This window comes from Ixodes scapularis, unplaced genomic scaffold, assembly GCF_016920785.2.
Source record: "Ixodes scapularis isolate PalLabHiFi unplaced genomic scaffold, ASM1692078v2 PGA_scaffold2__306_contigs__length_199485367, whole genome shotgun sequence".
Classification (NCBI taxonomy): Eukaryota; Metazoa; Arthropoda; class Arachnida; order Ixodida; family Ixodidae; genus Ixodes; species Ixodes scapularis.
In genome coordinates, this window is record NW_024609857.1 from 39,019,128 (window position 1) to 39,047,116 (window position 27,989).

The 27,989-nt window shown below is 44.0% G+C and overlaps 4 protein-coding genes across 5 annotated transcripts; 2 read left to right on the forward strand and 2 right to left on the reverse strand.

Moving 5' to 3' along the window:
• Positions 1 to 1,241: 1,241 nt before the first annotated feature.
• LOC121832855 (pyridoxal kinase-like) lies at positions 1,242 to 15,502 on the reverse strand. The gene is made up of 8 exons (XM_042291816.1): positions 15,247 to 15,502; positions 15,103 to 15,157; positions 14,896 to 15,000; positions 14,573 to 14,656; positions 12,285 to 12,319; positions 12,109 to 12,194; positions 7,960 to 8,297; positions 1,242 to 1,418 (listed from the first exon to the last, which is right to left on the reverse strand). The coding sequence occupies exons 1-8, from the start codon at positions 15,331 to 15,333 to the stop codon at positions 1,300 to 1,302; spliced, it is 909 nt and encodes a 302-aa protein (XP_042147750.1). The 5' UTR covers positions 15,334 to 15,502; the 3' UTR covers positions 1,242 to 1,299.
• A 543-nt stretch (positions 15,503 to 16,045) lies between these two features.
• Positions 16,046 to 17,040, forward strand: LOC115324714 (INO80 complex subunit B). The gene has a single exon (XM_029985346.4). It carries the CDS (start codon positions 16,046 to 16,048, stop codon positions 16,970 to 16,972), a length of 927 nt encoding a protein of 308 aa, XP_029841206.2. The 3' UTR covers positions 16,973 to 17,040.
• Positions 17,041 to 18,818: 1,778 nt separating this feature from the next.
• Positions 18,819 to 25,938, reverse strand: LOC115324715 (ankyrin repeat domain-containing protein 16). Of its 2 annotated transcripts, none has more exons than XM_042291815.1 (8): positions 25,668 to 25,938; positions 25,400 to 25,558; positions 25,175 to 25,297; positions 25,012 to 25,109; positions 21,668 to 21,816; positions 21,086 to 21,244; positions 18,981 to 19,059; positions 18,819 to 18,914 (listed from the first exon to the last, which is right to left on the reverse strand). In XM_042291815.1, the coding sequence occupies exons 1-8, from the start codon at positions 25,910 to 25,912 to the stop codon at positions 18,847 to 18,849; spliced, it is 1,080 nt and encodes a 359-aa protein (XP_042147749.1). In that variant the 5' UTR covers positions 25,913 to 25,938; the 3' UTR covers positions 18,819 to 18,846. The 2 variants fall into 2 exon arrangements, with proteins under 2 accessions (XP_042147749.1, XP_029841209.3); XM_029985349.3 differs by having other exon boundaries at positions 25,645 to 25,903.
• Positions 25,939 to 26,173: 235 nt separating this feature from the next.
• Positions 26,174 to 27,926, forward strand: LOC115324717 (mitochondrial folate transporter/carrier). Its single transcript, XM_029985350.4, has one exon. The coding sequence runs from the start codon at positions 26,352 to 26,354 to the stop codon at positions 27,312 to 27,314; it is 963 nt and encodes a 320-aa protein (XP_029841210.2). The 5' UTR covers positions 26,174 to 26,351; the 3' UTR covers positions 27,315 to 27,926.
• The last annotated feature ends 63 nt before the right edge of the window (positions 27,927 to 27,989 follow it).

Below are 27,989 nucleotides of genomic sequence, written 5' to 3' on the forward strand. Positions count from 1 at the left end.
CACCAGTCTGAGCATTTACTAACAACAGTTTATTCCTACCTGTCACTTGTCAACTTCTTTCATTCAAAATGTGCTGCATACATAACCGATTACTCGCTCTGAGCTTAAGAACAGATACACATGGCATCCCACACTCAACTGGAAAATACCTTTTTCAAAGTTATGAACCCCAGATGCTAAAAATCAGGTCTATTCAAAACTGCCCCTCTACATATGCAGGGAGTGCCAAGTTCATTATCCAGTTTTGAAAACCACTGCTTTTCTCCTACTCCTTATATCACATTCCTCGGTAGACTCATATAAGATAAAGCTGATCCCTCACGCCAAGTTTCCAGAAACCACTTCATCTGCATATTTTTGACACAAAGTGGTACATAGTGCTTGGTGATTCAAACCACAGGTTGCGTGAGAGCTCTGTAAAGTTTGCTTCACCTACGAAAATTCAAGGAATGCTCGCAAGCGAATGTTCCAAGAATGTTGCGCATGTGAATGTTCGAAGGGGAATGTTCCAAGAACATTGTGCATGCAAATGTTCCCCAACGAACGTTCCTAGAATGTTGAGCAGCTTACCTTGTAGGGAATGTTCGCATGCGAACGTTCCTAGAACGTTTCGAATGGTGTTTTAACATTCCTTCAACATTCAGAACACAGTTCTACATAAAGAGCAAGGTGATATCAAGAGGGTCATTAAAGAAACGATAAGAATAAAATCGATGGGAAACTGCACAAACCAAGCGTCAATGCAACTTGGAAGCAACTCCAAAAAGTTTCTGATACTATAAACAAACACATCGATTCGCGAGAAAAGGGATGGAAAGGAAAAAAGAAGAAAGGGGGAGACAATATGCAGTTAGGGTCAGTCGCCACGGTTTAGAGGTCACCAAGATGTGTTTCCCCAAAATAATTCTTCTCTTTTTTTTTGTTTAGAAAGGTATGTGCGGTTTTGGTGCTACTGTTCAGGTCACTGCAATGCCATGCAGTGTCCTCGTTTCATGTGTGCTGTCATCGACAATTTTATCAAGGTCACTGCCATGTCCCGAGGTGTCCTACAGATGGCCTCTTTTGTCTGTGCGTGCACTTGATCTCTTTGTATGTCATGTATGTCTTCTACCTCGGATTTGGAGGTGCTCCCGTATCTCCCAGATCCAATTCAGAGGATTGGAATGCTGAAAAATGACTGGCCAAATATACCATTAAAAAGAAGCAAGGCGACTCTCTTTGTTCGGGTAGGAGTCACCAAATATTGCTAGACATCTTTATTGCCAAGGCACTAATGGAGCAAGGCAGCCTGGTGGATCTTCAATAGATCTTGACTGCCCTGATGTCCGAGTGCGGGTTCTCGATGTGCTCTTTGCTCTGGACCAGACGCAGCTCGAGAGCTGCCTTCGTAACGCTGCCTTCGGCTTCCTTCTGTTTTTCTGCACAAACAACAAAAGCTTTGTTCGGGATGTGCACTGTAGAGAAGAAAGTCCACCAATGTTTTTATCACTAGTTTCTGTTCCCTGCAAGCACAAATTCTCATGACAACAGACACGCCAGAAATGACTACAGATTTCTCCCAAGGAAAATAACTCATGGGGCAGAAAAACACTGTGGAAGCTTGTTGACAGGCTCTTAACAACAATGCCCACGGCTGTGGTGGTTGTTGAATGACGCCCTATAGGAAAACTGACTAATTACATTTTTGTTTTGTTTTATAGAAGTTAGTTGTTTTTTTTTCTTTTTAATATGGAAAATTTTTTAAAAGTTTGGTGTCGAGGTTGACTTCATAGCTGTTGTCAATGTTCTGTGGGCCATATTTTGATTTACTTAAAGGGACACTGACAGGGTATTTAAGCTCGCCAAGGTTTTCATTTGTACATGCCATATGGGAACCTAACTACCTAGAACACAATTTGCTGCTTGAAATTTGTTTTCTTTACACCCGAAAACCGCCAATCGAGAACTGGCCAGTTTGAGACGCGCTCGCTCTCTTCTTCGTGGTCACATGCCGTTTTCTATAGTTTAGACACAACCACCAAAGATAATTAAAGTTGTGGGTCATCGAAGGCATACACTCAATACTAGAAATTAACAACAACAATATACAGTTGTCCTGTTCGTCCTCTTCGTCTGACTCTTTCGTATATTTTCCCATTTTTTCTGGTTTCTAAAAACTGCAAATACGTTGATTTAAAAAAAAAAAAAAAAAAAAGTTGCACAATTAAACACAACCTTAGTCCAGTTCCAGGCAGATGAGTTTTTTTACTTCATTAAAAATATATGTGGCACTGTAGGAAAATATTGATTGGGCCGTCTTCTGACACCATCTAAATCGCCTGGCAAAAAAAAAAAAAAAAAAAATTTCGGGGGTGTTAGTGTCTTTGTAAAGCCAAACAAGTCTAAACAAAACTCCAACTGTAATATACAGACAGTAGACCAGTGGTTGCCCTATGAGGGTCCGTGGACCCTTTGGGGTCCCTGAAGGCCTCCTTAGGTTCCCAAAGCCACCAACAATCAATCAATTTGAACAATAAATCTTTCTTGTTTTATTGATGCGAGCTGTCCCACAAAGCTGTATAATAGGCTCCCGATAATTCAAACTCGGATATTTCATACTTCTTTTTTTCTGGTTAATTAAAACAAATTTCAAAATTTTCATTATCCAGCTGTTTTCAATGTCTTTATAAGCCGCTTAATTCGAACAACGTTTTCGTGTAATTTCTTTTTTTTTTTTTTTTTGTGGTTTTGTTGAGGGCGCTTCGTTTCGAGCCCCGGTGCACTGCAGAGAAACAACACCCACGGAGCTCGCTTCCGCAGGTGTTGCTTCTCCGCAGTGCACCGGTGCTCGGGACGAAGCGCGCTCAACGGGGCTAAAGCAGGGCACACATGAGCGATAAAAAAACGGGCTCCGCGCGGCAGTTTCTATAGCAACTTAGGAGGATACTGTTACGTGGCGGCGTGGCATAGGTCGTTACGTTCCTAATCCCGACCAGGCAGTTCTCCAAATACAGCACACTTACAGGGGCGGTCCGCAACACTATCGCTCAACAGACCCTCTCTAGAAGACTTGAACCAAGGCTCTTGAACATCTGCCGAAGTAACCAACATCAATGGGTCTTCGTCTTCCTCTAGCATGGACAGAAGCTGCTGCTGCAAATATCTAAACCTCCGGCCAATGATAGGGTCTGGTGGACCTCATTTTCATTGATGCCAACAGCTATCTCCAATCACACCAGGTTCCCGCCGGTGATGCAATGTCGTCGCATACTGAGGCTACAGCGGTGGTCCAGCCAGTCTTGAGTTTGGAGCAATTTTTGAAGCAGAAAAATCTCGTTTTGAGCACTTTTGTATCAGAGAAGATTGCTTTTTGGAGCAGCTTTGGAGCAATTCGGTGCAGTTCCCTATTCGTGATGTTGGCATGCACCCATGCGATCAGTTGCGTGATGCCCATTAATAAACCAAAGTTAGCAGTTATACCATACTATAGTTGGTGACATCTTTAGAGTAAAGTGGAAGCTCCTCCCTCCTGTTTCCACCTTTGCAGAGCAAACGCTGGAGAGGAGGCGACCTTCTTTCCAGCGTTCACTCTGCTGAAGTGGACAGAGGAGGGAGGACCTTCCACTTTACTCTTAACCTGTCACAGACTATAGTCAAATTGTCCTTCGACTGCTGTGAAGCTGAGCCATAAACAGTCAAATTCGAGTTTTGTTTCCATTAGTGGTAGTAGACAAAGGTTAGCAGGATTGATGTAAGCATGCCAACTATAACCGTTGAGAAGTCAATGTAGAGTACCAATTTTACTCTCTAGATGAGGCGTCAATGTTTTGGCTAAGGGGCCGGATTGAGGACCTGTCGCAGTCTCCAGGGTAAAAAAAATAGATAAGATTAAGTAAATGAGGACATACTAAATAAGCCTAATAAGCATTTAAATGCAAAAACTAAAAATAGAGCAAAAAAAAATAGGTGGTTGAATACATATATACTTTTTTAAGTAAAATATGTTGCTAATTATGACATTACAAAATAATTGTGATGCAACAGAACCTACCAGGCATAAATCAAAGTGCATATATTCACACAGGGCAGAAGACAAACGAGAATGCTAAATTTGATGATGAGATTATGCAAGAGTTAGTATATGACACACATCATAGTTACACAGATATGAAACAGGGAACTATGACTATAGTGATGCTGTTGATGACAATGTACAACAAATACTATGGCGAAATAACCTGCGTTTTGATGCAGATTTACTCATTCTTTTTATATCTTCACTAGCGCTTTCAAAGCGCGTTGAACGCAGCCGTTTTATTTCTTTTATGAGTTTTTATTTCAGCATTTGTAGCAGTGGGCTGTGGGCCGGGCGTCTCTGGAAAGACCGCGGCCATCTGCAGGCCAGACAGGCCGTTATAACGTTACGTTATAACGTACGCGTAAGGGAGAACTGGTGCTAGTGTGCTGTTGCAAATTAAAGCAGACAGCAACCAGTCAAAAAATTACTTCCAGTAACGCATTTTTATGGGAAGAAGTCAGTGCATGTTCTCCCCACGCTCAATTATAAGAGTAAATATCCCGAATAATTCATACATACTAGGTAGCTTGGAACACTTCTCAGTCAGAGAGACAAAATAATTAGCCAGTTACGGCAATTTCTTTTCAGTAATAGCATTAGAAACGGTGCTAAAGCGGTTTCATACATGTATTTATGTGCAATGTCGGACTCTGTTAGCACGAACACAATGTCGGCACTTTTCAGCGTGGGGATGTACAGGCCAAATGAACGAAGGACATCTGGAAAACCAAGAGAGACTGCAAGAACTATGCAGTAACACTCAATCAGTAACTCCCTGTGCATATACGGTCAAAATAAATTGAAGGCCAGTAATATAGTCCAATTTTCAATACGCAACTGCTGCTTTATTCTTTCTGCTCTGTGCAAAGGTGCTTGTTTAACGTTCAAAACATCAATGCACGCTTGAAATTTTTAAGAATAATGCCTGATAAAAGCTACCCGACACAAAATATAATATTTAGAGACACCTCTCATAGCCCACATACTTTATTTTTTATGTTTTGAAAGTTGTTAACCGCTCGTAAAGATTCAAGACGAGGACTGGCATATGAGCAATATATAAGCGTTACCGGAATGCTGGCAAACCATGAACACACTCTATATTCCTTTTGATTGTTATTTTGCTTAGAATCATTGCTTGTTTCTAAACGACTGCTGGGGAACACAGGTTTGGGCCTGAAATATAGCGAAGTTAAACATTGTTCACTGATGGAGTAAAATGTGCTAACTAAAGTAATTACACTTTTACAATGTTAATAAAGGTACATACTATTCAGTATGACTCAAATGACAAAAGGGTGTCATGTTATTTTCCGTCAAAGAGGCAAAATGCAGACGTGTTTTCCCAAAGGAATGCACAGGAGCACCGCCAAAATAGACTGGTTGCTGCCTGCTTCAATTTGCGTCCCAGAAGTCGCATAGATACTAGCGGCAGTTGAACGTCTAGCATATATTATAATTAGAGCACTATATAGCTCCTTCGGACCAGAGTAGCGCAATCTAGAACGCCATCTCTCGGCGAATAGCGGCAAATGCCCGGAGGTTCCAACTCCGGTCACAAATGCAATGGGGACATGAGAAAATAGTTTTTTCTTCAATATTTTGGGGATGTATGGAATGACAATAGTTCTTGACATAATAAAGCAACATTTGATAATAATTTGTGCCAAGTTGTGTGCCACGTAAGAACATAATTTTTTTCCAAAATTGTCTGAGCGGCATCATGCAGCAGATGACGCGGCGCAGTCGAAAATGATCATTCATGTTCGGAAAACGCGCAAAAAAATGTCACACCATTCACGTGATCCACTCTGGCCAACCCAAAAAGTCTGTCTCTGCTGTGTAAAAACATTGTCTGCTTCAAGCGCCTTGGAAATCGCCTTCTCAAAATTTCTACACGCATCCAATATTATGAAAACTTTGGTAAAGTGTTTAGTGCTTTACCAACTTCACGACAGACTTGTTTCGAAAAGTGTGAATTCATAGTTTATTTTTTAATCAGTCATGTTGCGTCCATCTTCATGTGTTCTTGGAAATCGCCTTCTCAAAATTTCTACACGCATCCAATATTATGAAAACTTTGGTAAAGTGTTTAGTGCTTTACCAACTTCACGACAGACTTGTTTCGAAAAGTGTGAATTCATAGTTTATTTTTTAATCAGTCATGTTGCGTCCATCTTCATGTGTTCTCCCATAGAGCGGGCACCTCGTGACTTGTGCCGAGCTGCTCTGTCGGCTATGTTGTCGGCAAGACATGCAGATCAAAGGATTGCGTTACTCTGCTCCTAGAAGCCCCCCTATATAGTGCTCTAATTATAATAACTCTATGGTCCTGACCGAGCATGCCAACGAAATGGGAACCATGTGCGAGAACATTCCTATAAAACAGTGCCAAGCTTCTGAACATGAGCACACAGAAAAAAAAATTACTTGTTCCTGCTAATCTTCAATAGAGTGCTTCAAAATGCAACTAAAGTGTTAAAACTGCACCATGTTAGGAATGTCGGTAAAATTGGTGTGAAACAGCCGGAAACCTGGATTGGATTGTGATGACCGAATCCCACTGAATTCCTATAGTTGCCACATGAAAACAAACTCTTCCAAAAACCAATTCGTTCGCAAATTTGTTCGCTTTGGTGCAGTTTGGCACAATTTTTCCCTCTGGGCACAGCAAGGTGCAGGCAAGCGGGAATTGATCAAAATGGCACTAATTGCGCTACTGGACCACCCCTCGGGCTTTATAAGGGGGACCTGCAGACACGCGCGGCAGGAGCAAGATGGGACTTAAGCTATTGAACGCTACCATCAAATCATCTCTCGGTAAAACATCATCTTATAGCCGAAACCCGGTCTCTGGCCTGTCCGTCCCCCAGCCCCTAACAAGGTCCACGTCACAGCGTCCGCGCAAGTTGCTATGGAAGCTGCAGCGCGACACTCGTTTTCATTGCTCATGTGTCCCCTGCTTAATAGTCCACAATAGACAAGTTTTTTTGGTAGATTGTAGAAACGCAGTGTCGTGCTGTTTTGCATCGCTTGTTATTTCGTTACTCTTGTTATTCGTGTTCGGTTCTTTCGTGATAAGAGCTTATCACCTACCCCGCTGTATACATAACTACTAGCGCCCGAAATAAACACAGTCCTTGTTCAGCCACCACCACACACCTGTTTTGCTAGCGACGGGCTCGAGGCCACGTCGTAGCATGGATGAACAAACTTAATTTTGTTTTCAGGTGTCATGTTTTGTCTAAACAATACACGATAAACAACATTTTTGAGGGATGAATAAACTTTTGTCATACATTTTACCAATGTTTTATGTGCGGCATGCCTGCCTGTGTAGAGGAAATCATAAAATATCTGCTCTGTGTGTAGCCATTCATATAGCAAATCATAGTTTTCTCTTGCATTATATTTAGATGAATTTCTGTTATTTTAAACAAAATTCGTGGCTTCCTGGAGTTTGAATTAATGAGTGTGTACTTAGACGCAACCATGTGTGCCCATTGTGCCCAGTGAGAAGGGTCGATTATTCTCCGTTCCAGAGCGGCTTCGAAGTTGACTTTTGTCATTGTAATCACCTAGTTAAGCCCCCTCCCCCATTGGAGAATGGGGTCCCCTATCAATTCCGTTGATCGAGAGGCGGTCTGCAAAACATCAGTGGTTGAGAAACACTGCAGTAGACTAATAAAGATGCAAGCTGCAAACCAACTATTCTTTCATGCCCTCGCTCAAACGAAACGAGACCCAATAAAACTGCCTGGCTCACTTGACATTGACAGCTAAGCGAGTGGAATCTTTCTACCTGAATCTGGCAGCTATAGGTCCACCTTGAGACCTCCCTTTGCTCGCTCTGTGAAGAGCCGCAGCACCTGCTCCGGGTCCCTACGCATTTATAGACTCACCGGAAGAGTGCTTGAAGGTCTTGAGAAGCACTCCCTGCACGGTGGCCACGGCCTTCTCGAGGGCCTCCTTGAGGTTGTTGGTGCGCGTGATCCAGGCCAGCAGGCAGGCCGCCAGCAGGTCGCCCGTGCCCGTGAAGCTGGCCCCAATGAGCGGGATCTCTATCTTGACCGCGCTGCGCTGGCCACCCTTCTTGCTGCTGCCATACAACAGGATCTCCTTGGAGCTCTCCGACGGACGGTACGAGGTCAGCACCACGATGGGAATGCCCCGCTCGTGCAGCACGTCCATCGCCTCCAGCACAGAGCTTTCCGTCGTGATGGTCTTGTTGGACAGCAGCCTGTGTCGGCAGAAGCCGCAGAACGCGCTTGGCTCTTGGTACGTGTCGCCGAAGAAAGTAATCTGGCACAGACACATTCAAGCGCCTTACGTTGGGATGCAACTGTGAGTAACCATGGTGGCTACCATCGTGACTTGCAGTCTTGTTGAAATCTGATCCCGCACAAAGTGGGCAGTCGGACAGTACCGTGTAAATAGGCCTCCAGTGTCGTCGTCCTCCTTCGTCTGTTACTCTTAATTAATGTGAGCAGTGCTGCCCGAAGCCTTAATTTTTTAGTCTTCCTTGATTATGTGAGCCTTTCCATCTTCTCTGTGTACGGCCCAACGAGAAAAGTGATCGAAGCGAGTGCCTAAATCATATTTGCCAGTAATTTAGTCACCTCGATGAGTAATCAGGTTTCCAGTTCATTACTTTGAGAGAAAGGTAAAAAAACAGCTAGAAATAAATGCATTCAGTTTTTAGTAATCTGATTAGTTATAGAGTATACAGGCCTGGTTAAAATACAATGCTTCGTATGCGGATGAACATTGCATTAATGTCAAAACATGGACAGTGGTTTGTCCGCTTTGTTCTATGCTTTCTTTAACTATATTACTACCTACGGGAAGTTGGGTATCTTCTACTGCAGCATCATCTTCAACTTCCTCATTTTTTTGCCACCAACAATATGTGACACAGTGAGGGTGTGCAGTCAAATTGACTGGAAGTGTCTATTAACTAATTATTACGGCAAATGACAATCTGATACGCTGGTCTAGTGCACTTATGTTTCACTGATCATCACCCAAGTCAAACTGGTAGGCATTCTTTCCTTCTGTTGTCTTACCCATGTTAAAAACCAGGCGTAGATTTGGAACACTACCACTTTCAGGGTCAAGAAAAGCAATAAAGGCTCCAGCAAGCTAAGCTTCATAGGTGGTACAGTTTAAAACATGCAGTATGCATTATTCCAATTGTGCAGCCTCATTGCAGTCCCTGTACAATATTTGATAGATCTGCAGGGAACCTTCAAAGGTGGCGCTTCTCTAATAAATTGGAGCTAGTAGTAGAAACAGAAGCTCCTACATATTCCCTTTGTGCAATGAAAGGAAAATTTATCTCGGAGTATAATATAGGCAAGCCCAATTGATCATCCGCAAGAGAAATGACACCTGAAGAGAAAGCTGAGAGTCTGTACGTGTACTTCATATTCCTGCTTTGGCAGCCATATGCTCTCCTTTTCTTTTTTTTTTTTTCCTGGTCTCCAATTGTAACTGCAACAACATCTGAAGAGGAAGCAGTTCAGAAGAAATTTGCTTTAGATGGAGCATGTGAAAGATTGGATCAATTTCTTTCTTCTGAAGGTGTTACCCAAGAGCAAAGAAGCTGCAATATGATCACCTTTTTTTTTTCCAGAACAATTACTGAGCTGACACATAAAAATTCCTTTGGTCACACTGCATTTTTTATGCACCACTGCTTTTGCTGCCCCGTTTTTTAATCAGATGATTTCACTACTCTGTCGAACATATTGGTAGAATATTACTTGCCATCGTTTGCTCAGTATAAATTTTGATAGACTTCCACCAAACAAAAATGTAAACTAGAAAACAAAGACCACCCTCAAAACTTAGAAGTTACCCGAGAAAGCTTCCAAATGTCAAAAAGGCTTCAAGATCATTGCTTGCACATTCTTAGGATTTGTATTCTGCCATACCCGATTTCTGTGTATAAAATATTTTCTGATAAACACATATTTAATTTTGGCAATTTTTACACATACCCCAGCATGAAACGTTATTTTAGTGAAGCACATTTGCTCTATTTATTTATACACCCAGTAGAAAAGAAACAGTGTGTCAGAGTTTGTACAGGGGCTTGCTTTTGAAAGAATGCCTCTAATAAAAGCTTTCAGCAGACATTGCACACGGTCAAATTGCAATGCATGTGCATGCTGCAGCATCATTTTGTCAAATGACAGGATCCAATAAGAAAGTGAGAGTCTCATATTCTGTTTCACATGCCATTTGCATTCAAACCATTCTTTGGTTCTTACTTACTGAATCCATGCAAATAAACAGGTCAGTGGATGAATGGCAGCCACAAGTATCAAACACTTCAGTGAGTGGAAAGTGGACAAACAGCAAAAATTAGCAACCACAAACATTTTGGATAAATATTTTAGAAAAGAAGTCGAATTAGCAATAAAAACGAGATTTTGCACTTAACAATTTTTTTTTTAACTGCCTTGATAGGTTAAATATTTCACAAAATACACTTCCCACACACACACAAAAAAAAAAAAACTACAGGGTGAAACAAGGAGACGCCAGGCTTTTTAAATCGACCGGAAAATTCGGTTTCTTAACCTATCGCGCTACGACTTTGTGCAGCGTTGCCCACAGATGGTGCATTTTTTTTGTAAAATTTGCAAAGAGCGAACTTACCTGAGGAAAAAGTAAAGAAAGAAAAAGGCTTAGCTCCTATGGAAACGCAGCGACGCCACCGGTCTGCAAACAAAACGGCGCCGTTTCGCACGGGAGACAAGAGATGGCGCAACAAACGCCGCCAACGAACGAGCATACGGTGCCGAGAGCAGGCCTTTTTAGCAGACGATCTTTTCGACTGAAAAGCGGCGCGCGTTCCGCAGGCGGCGACAGTCGCAGAAACAAAAAAGACAGGCGCGGTAACAGCAAGGAACTGCAGTTCCTTGTCTGCAAAAGGGCCGGCTCTCGGCGTCGTCTGCTCGTTCCTTGGCGGCAGTTGGCGTCGCGACCACTTGCGCCATCTCTTGTCTCCCGTGCAAAACGGAGCCGTGTTGTTTGCAGACCGGTGGAGTCGCTGCGTTTCCACTGGAGCTAAGCCTTGTTTTTCTTTACTTTTTCCTCAGGTAAGTTCGCTCTTCGCAAATTTTACAAAACAAATGCACCATCTGTGGGCAACGCTGCACAAAGTCGTAGCGCGATAGGTTAAGAAACCGAATTTTCGGCCAATTTAAAGAGCCTGGCGTCTCCTTGTTTCACCCTGTATATAGATATTAATGCAATATTTACGTCTCAAAAAAAGCATTTTAAGTTTGAAATGATGTCACCCGTTCCCACAGAATGGCTCAAGAATGACTCCTACACCAAGGTCAATGCCGCAGAGACGTCAAAATACGAGTTTATTTGTTAGCCTCCCATTGGCTGAAAGGAGCACAGAAAAGAGGTATTCAGCCCACCCTGTGCTTTGCCTCCGTTTGCTGCAAGTGTGTGCGAGAGAGAAGTGAGAAGGGGGATTGGCCTATACGCTGAATCTAAATTGCATTTTGTGGCGTAAATACTGCATTAACGAAAATTTGTTTTCAGGGAAAAATGGACTGTGTGACATAGTATTATTGCCTATCCAGGCAGTTAAAAGGAAAAATTCTGGTCATGCAGTGTCCCTTTTAAAGTAATCTAAAATAAGTTAAAGATTATCATTTAAAAAAAAAGTAAGAGAAAGTGTTTAAATTTCTGCATAACTGTAGTCTCTGGATCAAATTTAGAATAGCCCCTTCCAGAAAGCTCTGCTAGCCACGATTGGAGGTTTTCTCCCCCCCAGCATTCACTCTGCTAAAGTGGTTAAGAGTGGAGGGCTTCCTAGGAGAAGCTTGTCCTGCTATTCTTAACCTACAACAAACTAGTCCCTTTTCTTTTTCTTGCCATCTTACCCAGAGCACAACATTAGTCTCTGGCATCTGCAAGCCGAAAAACGGCGAGAGACTGGGTGCTGCAAGCGTTCGGTTGTCCGCGCATCGCCTTTGGGCCTGTACAATCCCCGGCCCTCTCCGCGAGAGGCAAGCGCCACTTACTCTAGCTCGAACTGGTTGGGAGTCACGACGTCAGCCAGGAGCACCAGCCGCTCCCTGTAGATGCTCACCAGACCTGGAGGCACGTACTGCACCGTGGCACGGGGCACGGCGCAGTGCGTACAACACGTCCCCGTGAGCACTCTACAAGGCATTCACAAAGGTGTAGAGTGACCCACCAGTTTTCCGTTGTCTCCCATAACCGGATCGCACACTGCAGGGTGGGGAGGGAGGGGTCAGTGGAACAAGAAACCAGATGCCATGCCTTCGTGAAAGCCACGCTCACCGGACGTTCGCAGAGTACCTCAACTCTGGAGACTTTACTTGCTGTCATTGAATCCTATGAAGCCTGTCATTTATCTCTTATTTACTTAAAATGCCACCAGTCTAGATCAAAACCTGCGATAGCAGTAGAGAGTAGAACCACACTATGAAAAGCGAGAAGTATGAAAAATGAAATAATGGCTAGCGAAGCACATGCAAAACAGTAGCATTTAAAAGATGCTGTAAATAGGCATACACAATAGTAAAGTGGCATCCAAAGTAAAAAAAAAGAACATAAATTTGCATATAAAATAATTTTCATGAAAAAATGGGACAAAAACAAATCTGAATCATGGAGTGAAACCAGGGCCGTAACCAGGGGGGGGGATAGAGGGTTCTGACCCCCCCCGAAATTTTTTTCTGGGTACGGCCCTGGTCGGTGCACTTGCAGCCAGCCGATTTTAATCTCCACCTCTGCGCACGCGCAGTGGCGGCGGTCGGCTACCGGATACCAAACCGGGACCGGTTCTCCGGTTTGCTGCAACTCTCCATTATATACCACCGATGCACATGATTCATAGGCGAAAATAAGACAATAGACACTTTCAAAATGGCCGCCGTTGTCCCCGAAAACCCCCCCCCCGAAATTTTTTTCTGGGTACGGCCCTGAGTGAAACAACATGATCCAGAAAGACATACCATTATTATGTATTGTGGGAAAAAAAGAAAACTTGAAGCAACCTTTATTAAACTAAAATTCCTGCAAGTAATGTGGGTGCTTGTTATGAACGACACACGATTGATGAAAGGTTAGGTAACTTGACTGGTTGACGAGCAGTAAACCCGAGAGAATAAAAAAAGTATCGAAAAAAAGTCTAGACGGAAAAGCGATTTTTTCCGTCTAGACTCAAGCGAGAGAAGATTAGATAGAGCACACACCTGAGTTGGCGAACCTAATCTATGATAACTTAAAAGAGGTAGAATGTAAGGCCAGTCCTTGGACATGCTCAAGACCGAGGACAAGGTTTTCTGTGTGCGGGTCCCAACCTTCAGAAATATTCTGACAGCGGAAAAATAAACAAGCAGTCCGATTTCAATGGCTACTAATCTTGAACACTGCCATAGAAATGCCAGTCATGTATTAGTCTTTTTACCAGTATTTGTTACATGTAGCTTTTGTTACATGTAGGATATATTAGTGGTTTATATTTGCTGTGTGGTGGACATAGATAGCTTTTCCTATATTAAGAGATGTCAGTTGTTCCCTACACCATTTCTGGACTTTATGTAGACACATGCTTAGATTACTTAATCAGATGCAGTTATTACGTTGGGCTGTACAAAATACAGTAATCCGCAAACAGCCTTGCATGCACCGACATGTCCGTGGTCAGATCGTTGATAAAAACAAGAAACAGGATGTATGCACCTACAAGCTTTTTGGCTTGCAACCATTAAACAAGCTTGTAAGGTTGCAATTTAAATGAGCAAAGCTACCAGTGAAAGAAAAACAACACGTCTGCTGGGCTAGTTGGTGGATCGCACGTCTTGTGAGTTTCTCTGACTTTTTCCCATCTATTCTGGACCTCTTTCATTAATAAAGGAAAACACTACGCTTCGATGCAACGCAAAACAGTGCTAGCAAGTGTTTATGAGACAACCATATGCACCAGAAGCGTAGAAAGGGGGGTGCTTATGGGGCTTCAACCCTTCCCTTCCCTTCCCCCCTCCCCCCCCCTCAAAATCCGAAATCCAGCCGACCCTATAATATACACATTCATTTTGACCTCCCCCCCCTCCCCCTCTCCGCAGCCACTTCAGCCCCCCCCCCCCCCCCCCCAGAAAAAAAAAAAAATTCCTGGCTATGCCACTGATACGTACTGCTATATTACCACTCTGCTTTCCTTTAGCTTGGAAGGTTTTGCTTTTGTGATTATATTGGAGGTGTGTGTGAATAGTGGATTAAATCAAATAGCCCTGTCATCCCTCGTGACTTCAACATAGAAAAGAAAGGTATAAAGTAAATCAGGCTTTCTGCCAGTGGCACAGTAATATTTAGCTCAAACCACTATTCGCACTAGAACATTGTGTGGCTGCACAAACTAACAGCTCCTGAATCGTGGACTTTTCCTTTTCATATCCAGTAGATGAATATGGTACTCTGAGAACGTCCGGCGTCCTACATAGCATGCATTGCACTTACCGTACATTAATGAAGGGTTGTCCTCTTTCAGTTCTTGAACTATGTCTGCCACTTTATTGAGAAAGGACTCTGAAGCAACGTAACCTGTGGAAATGATGCGACAAAGACTATTCAATGGGACACGCTTCCATTTGAGGCACCTTTGGTGGGACAGCCTATGAGCTAGAGCTCAGCTCTCATATGACCAGTTACGCAGAGAACCAATAGCGAGGTAGAGGACATGCAATAACCAATTCATGCCCTACAAGATTTCAATGGCATATGATACCACAAATAAACATAACCATGAAGAAATGAACGAGTTGCGGATCTCGACGAATCACCTGTTAATACATGAGAGTACTTGTTTATCCGGTTGAGCTTGAGACCTTCGTAAAGCTCCACCAACTCCTCCGCGTTGAGAACCTGGCCCTTGTATACCGGATAGCCTGGAAAGAGAGGTCACCCTTGACATACCCACTAACCATTGTTTTATCTGCCGGGTGATACAAGGTTAGCGGGTAGATGGAGTGTGCCCGGGCCACACTTACCTGTATGGTTCGAGAACTGCACGGAGTTTATGAAGTCCACTTCGAAGCCCAGGGTCTGCAATTGCGGTGATCGAGGTACGGTCAGTGCACGTGATTAGAAAGGCCAGCAAGACCTTGGGATGTGGGTAAAAATTTCACGCTTGCCTGGAGCGGAAAACAGGCGCATTTGTTGCCTACATAGCCAGATACTACGTGACTCTGCACGGAAAGCACCCTGTAGTCGCGAGCCATGGAGCGGCAGTTGCTGGCGGAACGGAGCGAGGCCAGACGGTCTTCGGAGAGCAATGCTCGGTCGTCCTTCGCGGCAAAGGCGGCAGCACCTGACTGGCTCGCTCGTTCTTTCTATTGAACTGCGCCGGCGCCGCGCCACTCCCGCACGCCTGAAAAACGCCTACGAAGGCGAGAAAGGCGAAAGAATGCACGAGATTACTTCACGTGATCAGAACCAAAAACTGACAAAAGTGGCGTCGCGCAACGCGTCGCGCGTTGCCATGGCAATGCGGGCTTGGATTGGTTTTGAATTAAAAGTCACTGCTAGCCGAAAAACAAACACACATTATTAAAAAAACAGAAAACAGTATTTCCTATTGGCACATTTAAGAACAGACATGTTTGGGCTTAAAAATGTATAATTGAATTATAAAACTAACGGATCTAAAATAAACTATATTAAATACCGAGAGAAACAAACGTTCGCTAGAAGTCACACAACGGCCAAGCCAAGTCGAGCTCGTCAGGCGCTTTATGTTTCTCGTTACGGTAGTGGAGTGCCGAGTTTACTCGAAAATATCTGAGAAATGGTGGCAATATCAATTTTTCTGTAAATTAGAAATGTAACCAATGGCGTGGCTATCTTCTAGTCGACACTAACGTCTCGGATCTGCTGTTCAAAGTCCCGGGCGATCAAGCCGTATTTGTTGTCCAGCTGCCAAGTGCGTCGAATATGATGCCGAAAAAGAAAGAATCAGTCGCGAGCTCTAAAGAAGACGCGCCGATCGACGTGATCGGCCTGCCCTCCCACAAACGACACAAGAAGCACAAGCACAAAAAGCACAAGCGCAAGCGAGGCACGGACCAAGACGAAGACCAATCGCCCGCCGCGAGCCCGCAGAGCGGTGGCGAGGGTAGCAGCAGCAAGCCCGCGCTCAAGCTCAAGATCAAGATCGGCGGACAGACGGTCGAGAAGAACGTGACCAAGCTGAAACAGCAGCGGCCGCCGCCGCCGGACCCCAGCGAAGCCGATCTCGCCGAACTCCTGATGAAACCCAACTCGGGCGATACGAGCGCAGACAGCGATGACGAAGAGGAAGCCTGGCTCGAAGCCCTCGAGTCCGGCAGGCTCGAAGAGGTCGACGACGAGCTCCGCAAAATGAAGGACCCGACCCTGATGACGGCCAGGCAGCGGGCCCTGCTCGAGAGCAAGTCGCAGAAGGACGAGGTCCCGGCGACGGGGATGGCGGCGTCCGCGGAGCCCGTCAAAGAGATGTCCGAGGAGATGATTCAGCGGCGGATGCTGCGGGCCAAAAAGCGGAAGCAGCAGGCCGAAGAGAAGAAAGAGAAGGAGAAGAAGCAGACGATTGAGCGTCTGCTCAAGAAGTCCGACTCGAGGCTGAGGGCCAGCAAGAAGTTGGCCAAGAAGAGCGATACTCCCAAGGTGTCGCTGGTCAACACGCAGGCAGGCACGCTGCTCTCGTTTCCCGTCGGCGTTGCGTTCCCGCTGTCGGCAGCCGTGGCCCAGGGGTACCCCGAGAAGACGACGTGCGGCATTAAGGGTTGTCGGAACCCGAAGAAGTACTCGTGCTCCAAGACAGGCGTGCCCCTGTGCAGCCTCGAGTGCTACAAGACAAACATGCTGCAGATGTGCGTCTGAGCGGGCAGCGAGGCTTCCGGGCTACAGCTGCTCCTTGTGTATATGTATATAAAGTCGGGAATGCTGAATGGGGAGTATTCACTGACGGCCATAGCCAAGTCCATGCCTGCCAAGTGCAAGCAGACAACAAGCTTTCACACTGCTTTTGCAGCATGCATTCCACACCAACGAGATTGCCAGTCTTAGCAGCCTATGCAGAGTGCAAGTTCGTCAGCTTCTTTTGCAGGGGTTGTGTTGACGTCGAAACGCCAAGCTCCGACTGAAAGATGGGTGTAGACCTCAAAGCAAGCTGCCTTGAGGTCTACCCACTGCCCTTCAATTGGAGCTGGGCATTCTTACGTAGCCACAACGCCTGCAAAAGAAGCAGACGAACTTGCACTCCGCATAGGTGTGAACTGTAAGCAAAACACTCAAATATCGTGTCCAGTGAATAAGCCAAGGCTATGAGTACCTGAGCGCCCATGCATCTTGAGTGCTGATCGAAGCCATACACACGCTGTTTTCACTTCTGAAAGAGCGATGCTTTACATGGCTTGTAAGTGTTGCCATTGCTGGATGCCGACAGTTATTTCTACTTGCTGGATTCATCGAACTACAACTTCTGCGGTGTGCAACTAACAGGGTAAACCGAACGCTCGCGGCGCTTAAAATACTGGCACGATCGCAAACCAACCGGAAATAGCTATATGCACGATGCAAAGAACTCGCACTATTTAGTTAATTTAGTGGTGGATTTTGCCTCCCATCATATGGTATTGTTTCATCGCCAAGTATTTTTTTTTTTTTACAGCAATAGTTGAAATAGAAAGAAATGTGTTATCGACAGCACAGGCATACATCGTCGACATTGCCAAACGCTTCTAAAAGAATGCACGCTGCCGTCAGGTTTTGACCCTGGGTCCACTGTGTGTGAAGTGGGCACGTTACCACGGAGCTATACCAAAGCTGTGAGAATTCCTTTATACATGCCTTAGGTATGACATTTTTTAGCAAGTGCGTAATCGAATCTGGAACTCGCTAAAAGCTAGCACATCTTTACGTTGTGCATATAGCATTACCCCTTTTGAAATGTCAAAAAGGTTATCTCCGAGTATAGAGCACAATGGGTAGAATGTGAAGTGGGACAAAACAAAAGTCAACTTGACGGAAGCGCTCTGAACAAGATGGACATATCCATTCCAAAATCGCGATGGACAAGAAAGAATGTGGTTTGATATAGCTCAATACAAGAACGTCTCTGCTGAAGGTGGGCTAAATAGAGCCACACTACTGTTTCTCAAAGCAAAACTTTAAGTGATATTGAACTTGCTTTTTTTGAAAGGTATGCCAATTTTATACATTAATTCTCAGAGGTGCCAGTTAAACATGTTACATGTCTAACTGACACCTCTAAAAAATTAATATATATCCAACTTTGCACAAAAGTGGTACATGATGTACCCCTTTTGTGCAAAGTTGGATAGTTTTTTTTACATATTGATGAATTCACGCACATGCCACACGAATGGTGGGCATCTCTGGGAACTTGCCGCTTGAATGTGCATGACTATTACATGTAGACCTTCGGCAGTAGATATCTTTCTTGAGTAACGACAGACCTTCTCGTTGCGCCGTTGCTCGACAAGCGGCCAAAATGTCTTTTTGTCGAGTAAATGGCCTATTATCCCCTGTATGCAGCCACGTTTTAAAAATGTTACGGCAATATCTCGAGGGTTAGTCCACCCTCAGAAGACAATGTACATTACAGCAAAGTCCAGCGAATTCAGTTCTTGTAGACGAAAATTGAATATGGCAGATTGATCCCGCCATTTTATTAAGTGTATACTAGTATAAGCGTGCAGCGAAATAGTTTTATATAATTTATTTCCCCTCAATCAAGACATGTGGGCATCCAGAAGCGTGAAACAGTCTTGATGGTTGGCATCCCTCGCTAGGTCACATGCTGTAAGGAAAGAGGTGCTTATAAAAGCTGCTCAAAGTGTGTGTTTCTATGAACGGAAACACTCACCGGTACGCTCCTTGTTGTCTTTTAGTCCGTGGAGGGCTCCAAAGGTCAACAAGAGTCCTATGACGAGACTGTGGCCTCGCTGCATCGAGGAGTTAGATGTGTTAAAGATCAGCCAATGCAATAATCATAAAATACATGTACCATAAAATACCGTGGAAGTGCCCACTTCGTTCAAGTGCCCACTATTAACATTCCCCAAACTTGGGAATTTTGCAAAACATACGTCAAGCGCCCGATTTGACTGGACAAGCGCCCATGCCTAAATTAACCCAGTTTTCACTGAAAGTGGGATGGGCGCTCCTCTGGTATTTTACAATAGTAGAATAAGTATCTGCATGTCAGTCAAACTAACTGCAATTGTTTATCAGGCATTGTAAAATACCATATGCAATGAAACTTTGGTGCTCTCGGAGCTTGGCATAGGCATGTCGCAGCATGACCATTGGTGGGAAACATCTCAAAATTTTTATTACACCACGCAAGACAAAATTGGTAAGAACTAACTTGACCTGTCTACAGATCCATGCCTCCACTTTCTGGACTGGAAATAAATTATTACTTTCACCCAAGATGAAACAGGAGTCGTGCCTATATAGCTTCACCACAAGTGCGAGCAAAGGAGAAGTACTGAGGACGAACGCAATGTACTGAACGAGCCTGGTACGCAGGCGCGCTCCTGAGGTAAAAGGGTGGTCATCCAAGACTGCACGCTTGTGCTTGCAGCGCCAACTTTGTTCGCGTTTGTGGTGAAACAAAGTATAGAGGGCATGAGAAAGTGGAGCACTACTCGTTTCACCGAAGATGAAAAATCTGAAAATAAATCCTTGGACCAACGTAAGTACTCTCCAAACTGTGTTAATTAGGAGTTAGGCAACAGTAGAGCAAATGGATGCCATTGGCTGCCACCGGTCTGACCCCGAACTAGACCATGGGGGTGAGCGACCAACATAAAGGATAGACGCAATGATTGAGGAAGAGAATATTTATGAAGGAACATATGAACACCTCTAGCTAAGATGTAGTGCAATTTGCAACCACCAAGCGAATTTTTGCAGGGGGCAAACCCATTGTCAAGAGAGTAGGCTGTGCACTTTCGTCTTGGGTGGAAGTATTAATTTATATTCTATCATAAACCTTCTCCCTTTTTGGGGACTATCCCTAGATCATTTAAATCCAAGTTTCTAAGCTGTTCACACTGGACGAGGGAGTATCCAGTGGGACACTGTTTTCAAGTTAACGGCAAATGCTTGCAGCTTTTGTATAGCCTGCAAAGTCAGCATACTATAAACTACCGTAGAATATTGCGCATCCGCCCATTCCCCATCAAGCGCCCATTCCCAAATTTGTAAGGTCTGAGAAAATATGCACATTACATTTATATGTAAATTTGATGACTGGACAAGCGCCCATCCCCCATTTTTTCGTGATTATCTCTATATTTTGAGTGGGCGCTTGCCCGGTATTTTACGGTAGGCGTGCATGAATTGTGGGTCCCGACTCATGGAGAGGTCGTAAGAGCTTTAGGTGTAGAGGTCACCATATCAGACCTCTCAGCTAGGGGATGTCAGAAGGGAACATTTGCCACTCTACAGTTCCCAGGAGAATAGGCATCACATTCAATTTCACAGTGGATACCCAATAGGTAATTTAAATTCAGATCACCTCGGACTGCATGCGGATGGCTCACTTTTTTAAAGGTCTGCCCTTAGAAACATTCTACTTGATAACTTGAGGCAAATATGCACTGCTGATAAATGTGGAGACCTCATGGTAAGTTGCAGCTTCTATTGATGTAGATTAGCGCCAGTGTCACCACAACCACAAAAAGTGATGCATAGTTGTGAAACGCAAAAATACTCCAAGAGCCGGGATAATAAGTTGTGAAACACAAATACTAGAATGTAAACAAAGGCCCCTCTCTAACATCTACCTTTATGTTGAAAATTTTGTCTTGTATAATTAGTTACATTAAGTAAGGTGTGCCCGCAGGGCTAAAGGATTGTCTGTGCTGGCTGACATTTGTAAGACTATGGGGGCTGCTGACCGAAAGGTTTGCACTTCTCTGGCACACAGCACTAAGAGGATGTCCCGAGGATGTGTCTCACCTTGGCTGCATAATGCAGCGCTGTCTGTCCCCACATGTCGGTGCTGTTTGGGTCCAAGCCGTACCTGTCGACCAGGAGACGAACAGCACCAACGGCCCCTGCCTGAGCTGCCAGATGCAGACTGTTGCGTCCCAGAACGTCTACGGCACCCACGTCTGCCTGCAGCAGAAGGGCCATTCTAGTCCTGGTACACGGGTCTAAGGCCATGGACCAAAGGAACTTCCGCAAAATGAACTGCCACCCGTTCACACAGCAAAACAAATATACAAGAACATGTACCTTTTCTAACACCCTGTTTTAAGATACTGCAGTAAAGAAATCTAGACACAAGCCAGCAACACTGTATAAGATACCCTGATAAAGCTTTGTTTTTCCCTGCTCTCAGCTCAACACAGCATAGCGTAACTTTAGTTGGTTTTATGTTTTCTAACGGCTTGCATTAACAGCAGTATGGCAACAGATTACTGATGGTGGGTTTGTGTGTTCTGTCACTCACTGTAAGCTGAAATCAAGCAACATTATAGAAGAGAGTTGTCAACTCTCTTTTCAGACACCCTGCGGCACCTTACCACCCAAACACACCTTGTAGGTAGCCAGACGCTCCATAATGTCTGTCTGATCAGCTTGTGCAGCGTCCATGAAAGGGGTGCTTTTGCAGTTGTCCCTTACATCTGGTGGATAGTTACCCCTGTCCAAGAGGATACTCACACATTCCAGACGGCCCTGCAAAGCTAGAGATGAGATCATGGAGAAGAACCCAGGTTGGCATAAGCACATCCTAGTTTTATCTACAACGTTTCTGAGGTGAAGAAAAGCTTTAACTTTCCTGCGACTTTGGGTGTCAGTCGGATAAGCTGCTTTGTTATGTGCTGCATAGCTATAAGGGATGCCGCAAACTTTTTTCAAATCGAAGTTTCGACGATCGAATCAAGCGGTTCGGAATCTTCGAAAGATTTCGAATTTTCTATATTGTAAAATTCGACGGAAGTCGAATTTTCGAACTTGTTAAGCTAAGAAGTTTGTTGCTTTTCGAACCGTCGAACTTATTACGCTAAAAAATTCGATCCTTTTCGAACTTATCACACTGCGAAATTCGATGCTTGTCAAACTTCCGAACTTGACTGACCAAAAAATTCGATGATATTCTAACTTTCGAATTTCTTGCACTAAAAAGTTTGAAGCTGTTCGAACTTTCGAATTTCCTATGCTAAGGAATTAGATAATTTTCGAACTTTTGAACTTATTTATCAGGAGAATTCGAAAATTTTCGAACTTTCGAATCCTGTGAAGTCAGAAGTTCGACGAACTTCTAACTTTTAGGGTAAAAGTTCGACGTTCGTCGAACTTCGAAAGACCGGCGGACGGTTTTATTTGAATTCAAGTAGTGAGGTACCTTCGTAATTTTTTTTTTCTCAAACTTTTACATGCGGTGTTGCGTTTTTTATGAAAGACAATGCCGTTTATTTCAATGTTCTGGCATGCTTAGTTTTAAAGAAATAAATTCCCGAAGGAGCGAGGAAGGACGACGGGTTTTCGACGATTATCGTTTGTGCCAGATTTGAAGCGCGATGTAGCTGAAGCTATTTATGGTAGAGATGTTAAACTTTTTAAGAATGATCTAGGTAAGTGTCGTCTTAAGATATGATTATTGTTATTCAAGGTGAGTTTCGAAGAAATGTCCAAACTTGTATCTACATGCAATTATGCCCTAAACTTGGTATTTATTTTCGTCTAAGCTGTTTGAGGTATCACATTTAAATTAACACCACAGACAGTACATATCATTGCCATCTGCAGAATACAAAATAATGTATTTATTGTTTTTTTCACGTTAAGGAATAAATTAACTCATGGAAGAAGATTTCTAATATTGTTCAGGTTCAGCATGTCATTAAAAGAAAACAATTTTTTTTTTTTTTGCTTCACGTTTTTGGGACGTGTTTCCTTTAGCCTGTACACATTTTGGTAGGAGAAAGTTGTTTCGAAGTTCTGAACCTCTGAATATTCAAGATTACAACACTTCCGGCAAGTTCTTGATAGTTTTTTTTTTTTTTTCTCCAGATTTTTATTTTTGCATTTATTAATGTTGTTTTCTTTTTTTTTTTTTTCTTTTACCATTGGCACAGTTATTTAGGTCGTAAAGACATAGCTCTGAACTTCCGAACCACTAAGCATGTGACGAGTAGTGCCTTCTGACGAGTTTCTAACAATGACCATCTACGCAATCTTTTATGCAGTGAAGAGCGACAGTAGCTATACATATGCATAAATAATTTCAGATTAAAATAAGCTCGACCACGCCCTCTTTCCCTGTATGTTTTCTTTAACAGTCCGAAATATCTGGAAGGGGGGAAGGGGGGCTGAAGGCTGAAGCCCCCCTCTCCCCTCTTCCCTCCCCCGTTTTTCCTCTTCAGACGCCACTTGTAAGGTAGACGCTCCTCGACCTCAAGTTGTGTCGGCTTCTGTGCTTTTTGCGAGGCGATTCCTCCGTCCCAGAAAATAAACCTTCAGGACAATTACAAACTTAACTTACTATATGCCAGTGTCACTCGGGCGGCGTTCGATCGGATTACTACCAGCGTGCAAGGGGTGGGGAGGTAGTTTGCCAGGTCGCTTCAAGGTTTTTCTGAGCCTCAACCTCCTGCCCGCCCCTGGCCATTTCACACTGGATGAGTATCATAAAACAGTATGTTCGTGTGATCACTACTACGTGATGCACGTTAAAGACCCCCCCCCCCTGGCTGGCGGTCACAATTACTGATCTATGGTCGCACGCCACTCTGCACTGGCAAATATTCCAGCACATCCGGGACACTTGTCGTCTCGTTTAATTGCCTGACCAACTTCGCAGAGTCTAGATATCACACCCTAACTTTTCTAAACTTGATTTCGTGAAAACCAGTGAGTCCTGAAAACGTTGTTTGAAACTGAAACTGTGGAGGAACTTGAAAACCGGACTTCGAACTTTGAAAACTTGGACTTGAAAGGAATTCAAAATCTTCGAAGTTTTTTTTGTTTTGTTTTTTTCCCCGAATTCAGCGTTAAAAGGGAATCGAAACTTTCGAACTTTATTCAGAAAGAAATTCTAAATCTTCGAATTGTTCGGACTTCATGTCAATAAAAATTTGAAGCATTCAAAGTTTTAGAATTTTATTTCCAAAGAATTTCTAAATCTTCGAACTTTTCGAACTTCAGATCCCAAGAAATTCTGATTTTTCAAATATCTCGAATTTCAAGTTAGCAAAGTTTGAAATCTTCGAATTTATCAAACCTCAAGTAAAAAAAATAATTGAAATATTCGAACCCGAAATTTTAGAAACCGTGAAAGCTTCGAACTTTTCGAATTCGAAACTCTACTGTGATCGAAAGTTGTGAATTTTTCGAATTCGAACCTCAGTCAATACGAAAATATAGAAATTTTTCGAAATTGAACCTCAGTTCACTTCGCAAATATCGAAACCTTTCGAAATCGAACCTAGGGTGGTTCGTGACATCCCTAATAGTTATGCCACCCCGTGACACATGGCAGACGCTGTGAGGCCCAATCAAAGGTGTAATCTGGGACTGGTAATGTGGTTTTCTTGCAGCTTCATCTTGACCCCATATAATGTCAACATTCCAAACGTCAGAAAGATCTGTTTCTAGAACTAATTATTTCATCATAACTAAAGAAATATCTTGTGAATTTAGCACATCCAATCTTATCCATTACAGCTGCCTATTGCTTTATCATGTAAAGTAACTTCACAAGCTTTAATGCTGATCTAAGGAGCGAATCAAGCCAATGCAGGAGATCTATAAAAACTATCGAAGTTCACATACCAATAAGCAAAAGCAGAATTAATGTGAAGGTATATACAAATATACGGATTATTTGCACTCTTTCCAAAGACCAAAGCTCAATGGATATAGTTAATGACACGGACCTGCGGTATGAAGAGGTGTCCTCTTGTTGTTGCTACAGCAATCAAAAGCGTCTGCACAGGTGTCTAACAAATATCCTATGATGCTGGCATGACCCTCCCTGAAACAAATGAGTGGAAAAGGTTTAGGATATTGAACTCATTGCACTAAAGCAGCATATGTTACCTGCAAGCAATGTGAAAAGGCGTCCATCCATCTTTGTTACGCAGCTTTAAATTTGCGCCCTTTTCAATCAACAGCTTAACAACTTGCAGGTCGTGCTTCGTACATGCCAGCATGAGTGGGGTCCTGCAAATAATAACAATATTAATAATCTATTAAAGAAAGTCAAGGTACCCTGTGTGACTCTCAGGGCAAGGTCAATACTTGAGTATTCCCGTAGCCGCTTACCAGTCAGCCCGTTTGAGAGGATCAACCTGACAGCCTTTTTCGAGAAGGAATCGTACGGATTCGAGCTGCGAGTTCTGAGCAGCTTCATGGAGAGGCCTCTTCCCGTCAAGGTTGGGAGCTTCGAGGAAAGAAGTACTCCCGATTTCTTCAACCAGGAACCTGCGAGGTTGACATAAAGTATTGGCACGAAACGTACGCGCGAGGGAGTGGTTGAACAGAAAGAGAGAGTCCTCTAGGAAACGTACGCGCGATATGCGCGGTAAAGCACCTCAATATGTTTACAGATCCGTGTCTGCACGCAACGTGGGCTAGAGTGTCCCCTGACTTGTCGTAGCAGACGCCACAAAGCCATTGCGAGGACGGGTCACGGGATTTCTGGCGTTCTTCTTCAAGCAAGACTTTTAGACGACAGACGGCGTCATGTTGGGCGCAGTAAAATAACTTTGGAGCAAGCAAATGCATTTTGAACTTTGAATCATTTGAATACTTTAACACAGAGCTGGGCGGACACATACATTTCACGCTTGTGTTGTTTTGACTTCCTGGCTTGCTTTCTAGGCTTTCTGGTTTGCTTTGCCGACAGCTTTCGAGCTTGATAAAATATTTTTTGAATGAAAGTAAACATACGTTTTAATATATATATATATATAAATAAATAAAATAAATATTGTTGGATTAAAATTCAATGAGATTAATTTTATCGCTTATAGTTTGTTACTGGACATTGTTTTGTGCATTTTACGGTCTTGTGCTCCTCAAGACGTCATCATCATCATCATTAGAAATTAAATTGCGCTGTTCGGGATGTTTATCCGAAAGCTCGATTGGTTCGATATTTGAAGGGCATTATTCAGCATGTTACCCGGTCAGTGCAGCGCATGTTCTCGACCTTTTCCGCGAAATCTTGCGTGCATTTGGAAGACCGCGCACAAGTCATTTCGAAACCGAAGCCATGTCTAGCACCGTGAAAATGTCTCGCGACACCGGCGGCGGCAACGGCGGCAACTCCCGGGCAAACGTCTTCTCGTTCCTGTCGCACGTGCAGTCAGGACACTTGATCGCCGGAGTGACCGGCGGGGTCGCCTCGACCTTGGCCGTCCATCCGTTCGACCTGCTCAAGATCCGACTGGCCGTCAACGACGGCATCGTCTCGAGTCGACCCCAGTACCGAGGCTTCCTGCACGCCATCCGAACCATCTTCAAGGAGGAAGGTCTGATCGGATTCTATCGCGGCGTCTCTCCTAACTGTCTCGGGGCCGGCGCGTCGTGGGGCTTGTATTTCTTCTTCTACAACGCGATCAAGACGCAGATGTCCCAGCGGTCTTCGTCGACGCAGCTGGGACCCGGACAACACATGCTGGCGGCCGCGGAAGCCGGCGTCGTCACTCTGCTCATGACCAACCCGATCTGGGTCGTGAAGACAAGAATGTGCCTTCAGTACTCGACGGTCAAGCTCCCGGACTCGTTGAGGTACACGAGCATGATGGACGCCTTCAGCAAAATCTTCAGGCACGAAGGAGTCCGCGGCCTGTACAGAGGGTTCGTGCCCGGCGTGTTCGGTGTGTCGCACGGGGCGTTGCAGTTCATGGCTTACGAAGAGATGAAGAAGTTCTACGTGCAGTTTTACAAAGACAACGCCCTGAAACAGCTTGGCACGCTCGAGTATCTAGTCTTTGCAGCGCTTTCCAAGTTGTTCGCCACCACGGTGACCTACCCATACCAGGTGCTTCGTGCGAGGCTGCAGGATCAGCACAATCAGTACTCCGGTGTTGTGGACTGCATCGTGAGGACTTGGAGATTCGAAGGCTACAAGGGCTTTTACAAGGGGCTCGTGCCGAACATTCTGCGCGTCACGCCGGCCACGGCCATCACTTTTGTAGTTTACGAAAATGTGTCCAAGTTGCTCGTGAAGTAGGGCAAGGTGAAATCTGGCCTTGCAAGATTTATAGTTATTGATTGTGTAAACTGTTATGCTGAATTCGAGGTTCGTTGAATAGCAGACGTACCTTTTTGAAAAGGGTTTGTCTGGAACCCATCCGATCTCGCCTCGCAAAATATGTCTCATGGATTTCGAGAAGTAACGGCGGTTTATTCGGTCCACTGGGTTGGAAATCTATTTGGGTCTACACTTTGGGAAAAGAGCAGTAACTTGTCTGAAAGAAGGATGTGTAAGTCGCTGTTAAATATTCATAGCTGTTTTAGTGGCTAGCTACCGTAGAGATCATTTTTGCCGGCATCGACTTTCATCATTGTAGAGAGCACTGCATCCCTTGTGGGCATGCCAAAGACTGTTGCACCATGTTACGCTTTTGCTTCTCGGTGCAGTGTCTCCAGAGCCATATTGCACTTGTTTCTGTTAACCTTTTGTGATTAGAGGTGCCACTCATATTTTACAGTGTTGGTAATTTAGATGATTATAGCAATATGTTTTTTAGCACTGTTTTGATACGTGAACTGAGTTGGTTCCAAGCACTGACTAGTCATGTATGCAGCTGTTGAAGAGTTATTAAAATATTTAAAATGCGTTCATTTGCGCCCGTCTAAAATATTAACGAGTTCACAAAAAGAACACGCGAAGTGCAGTTGTTTT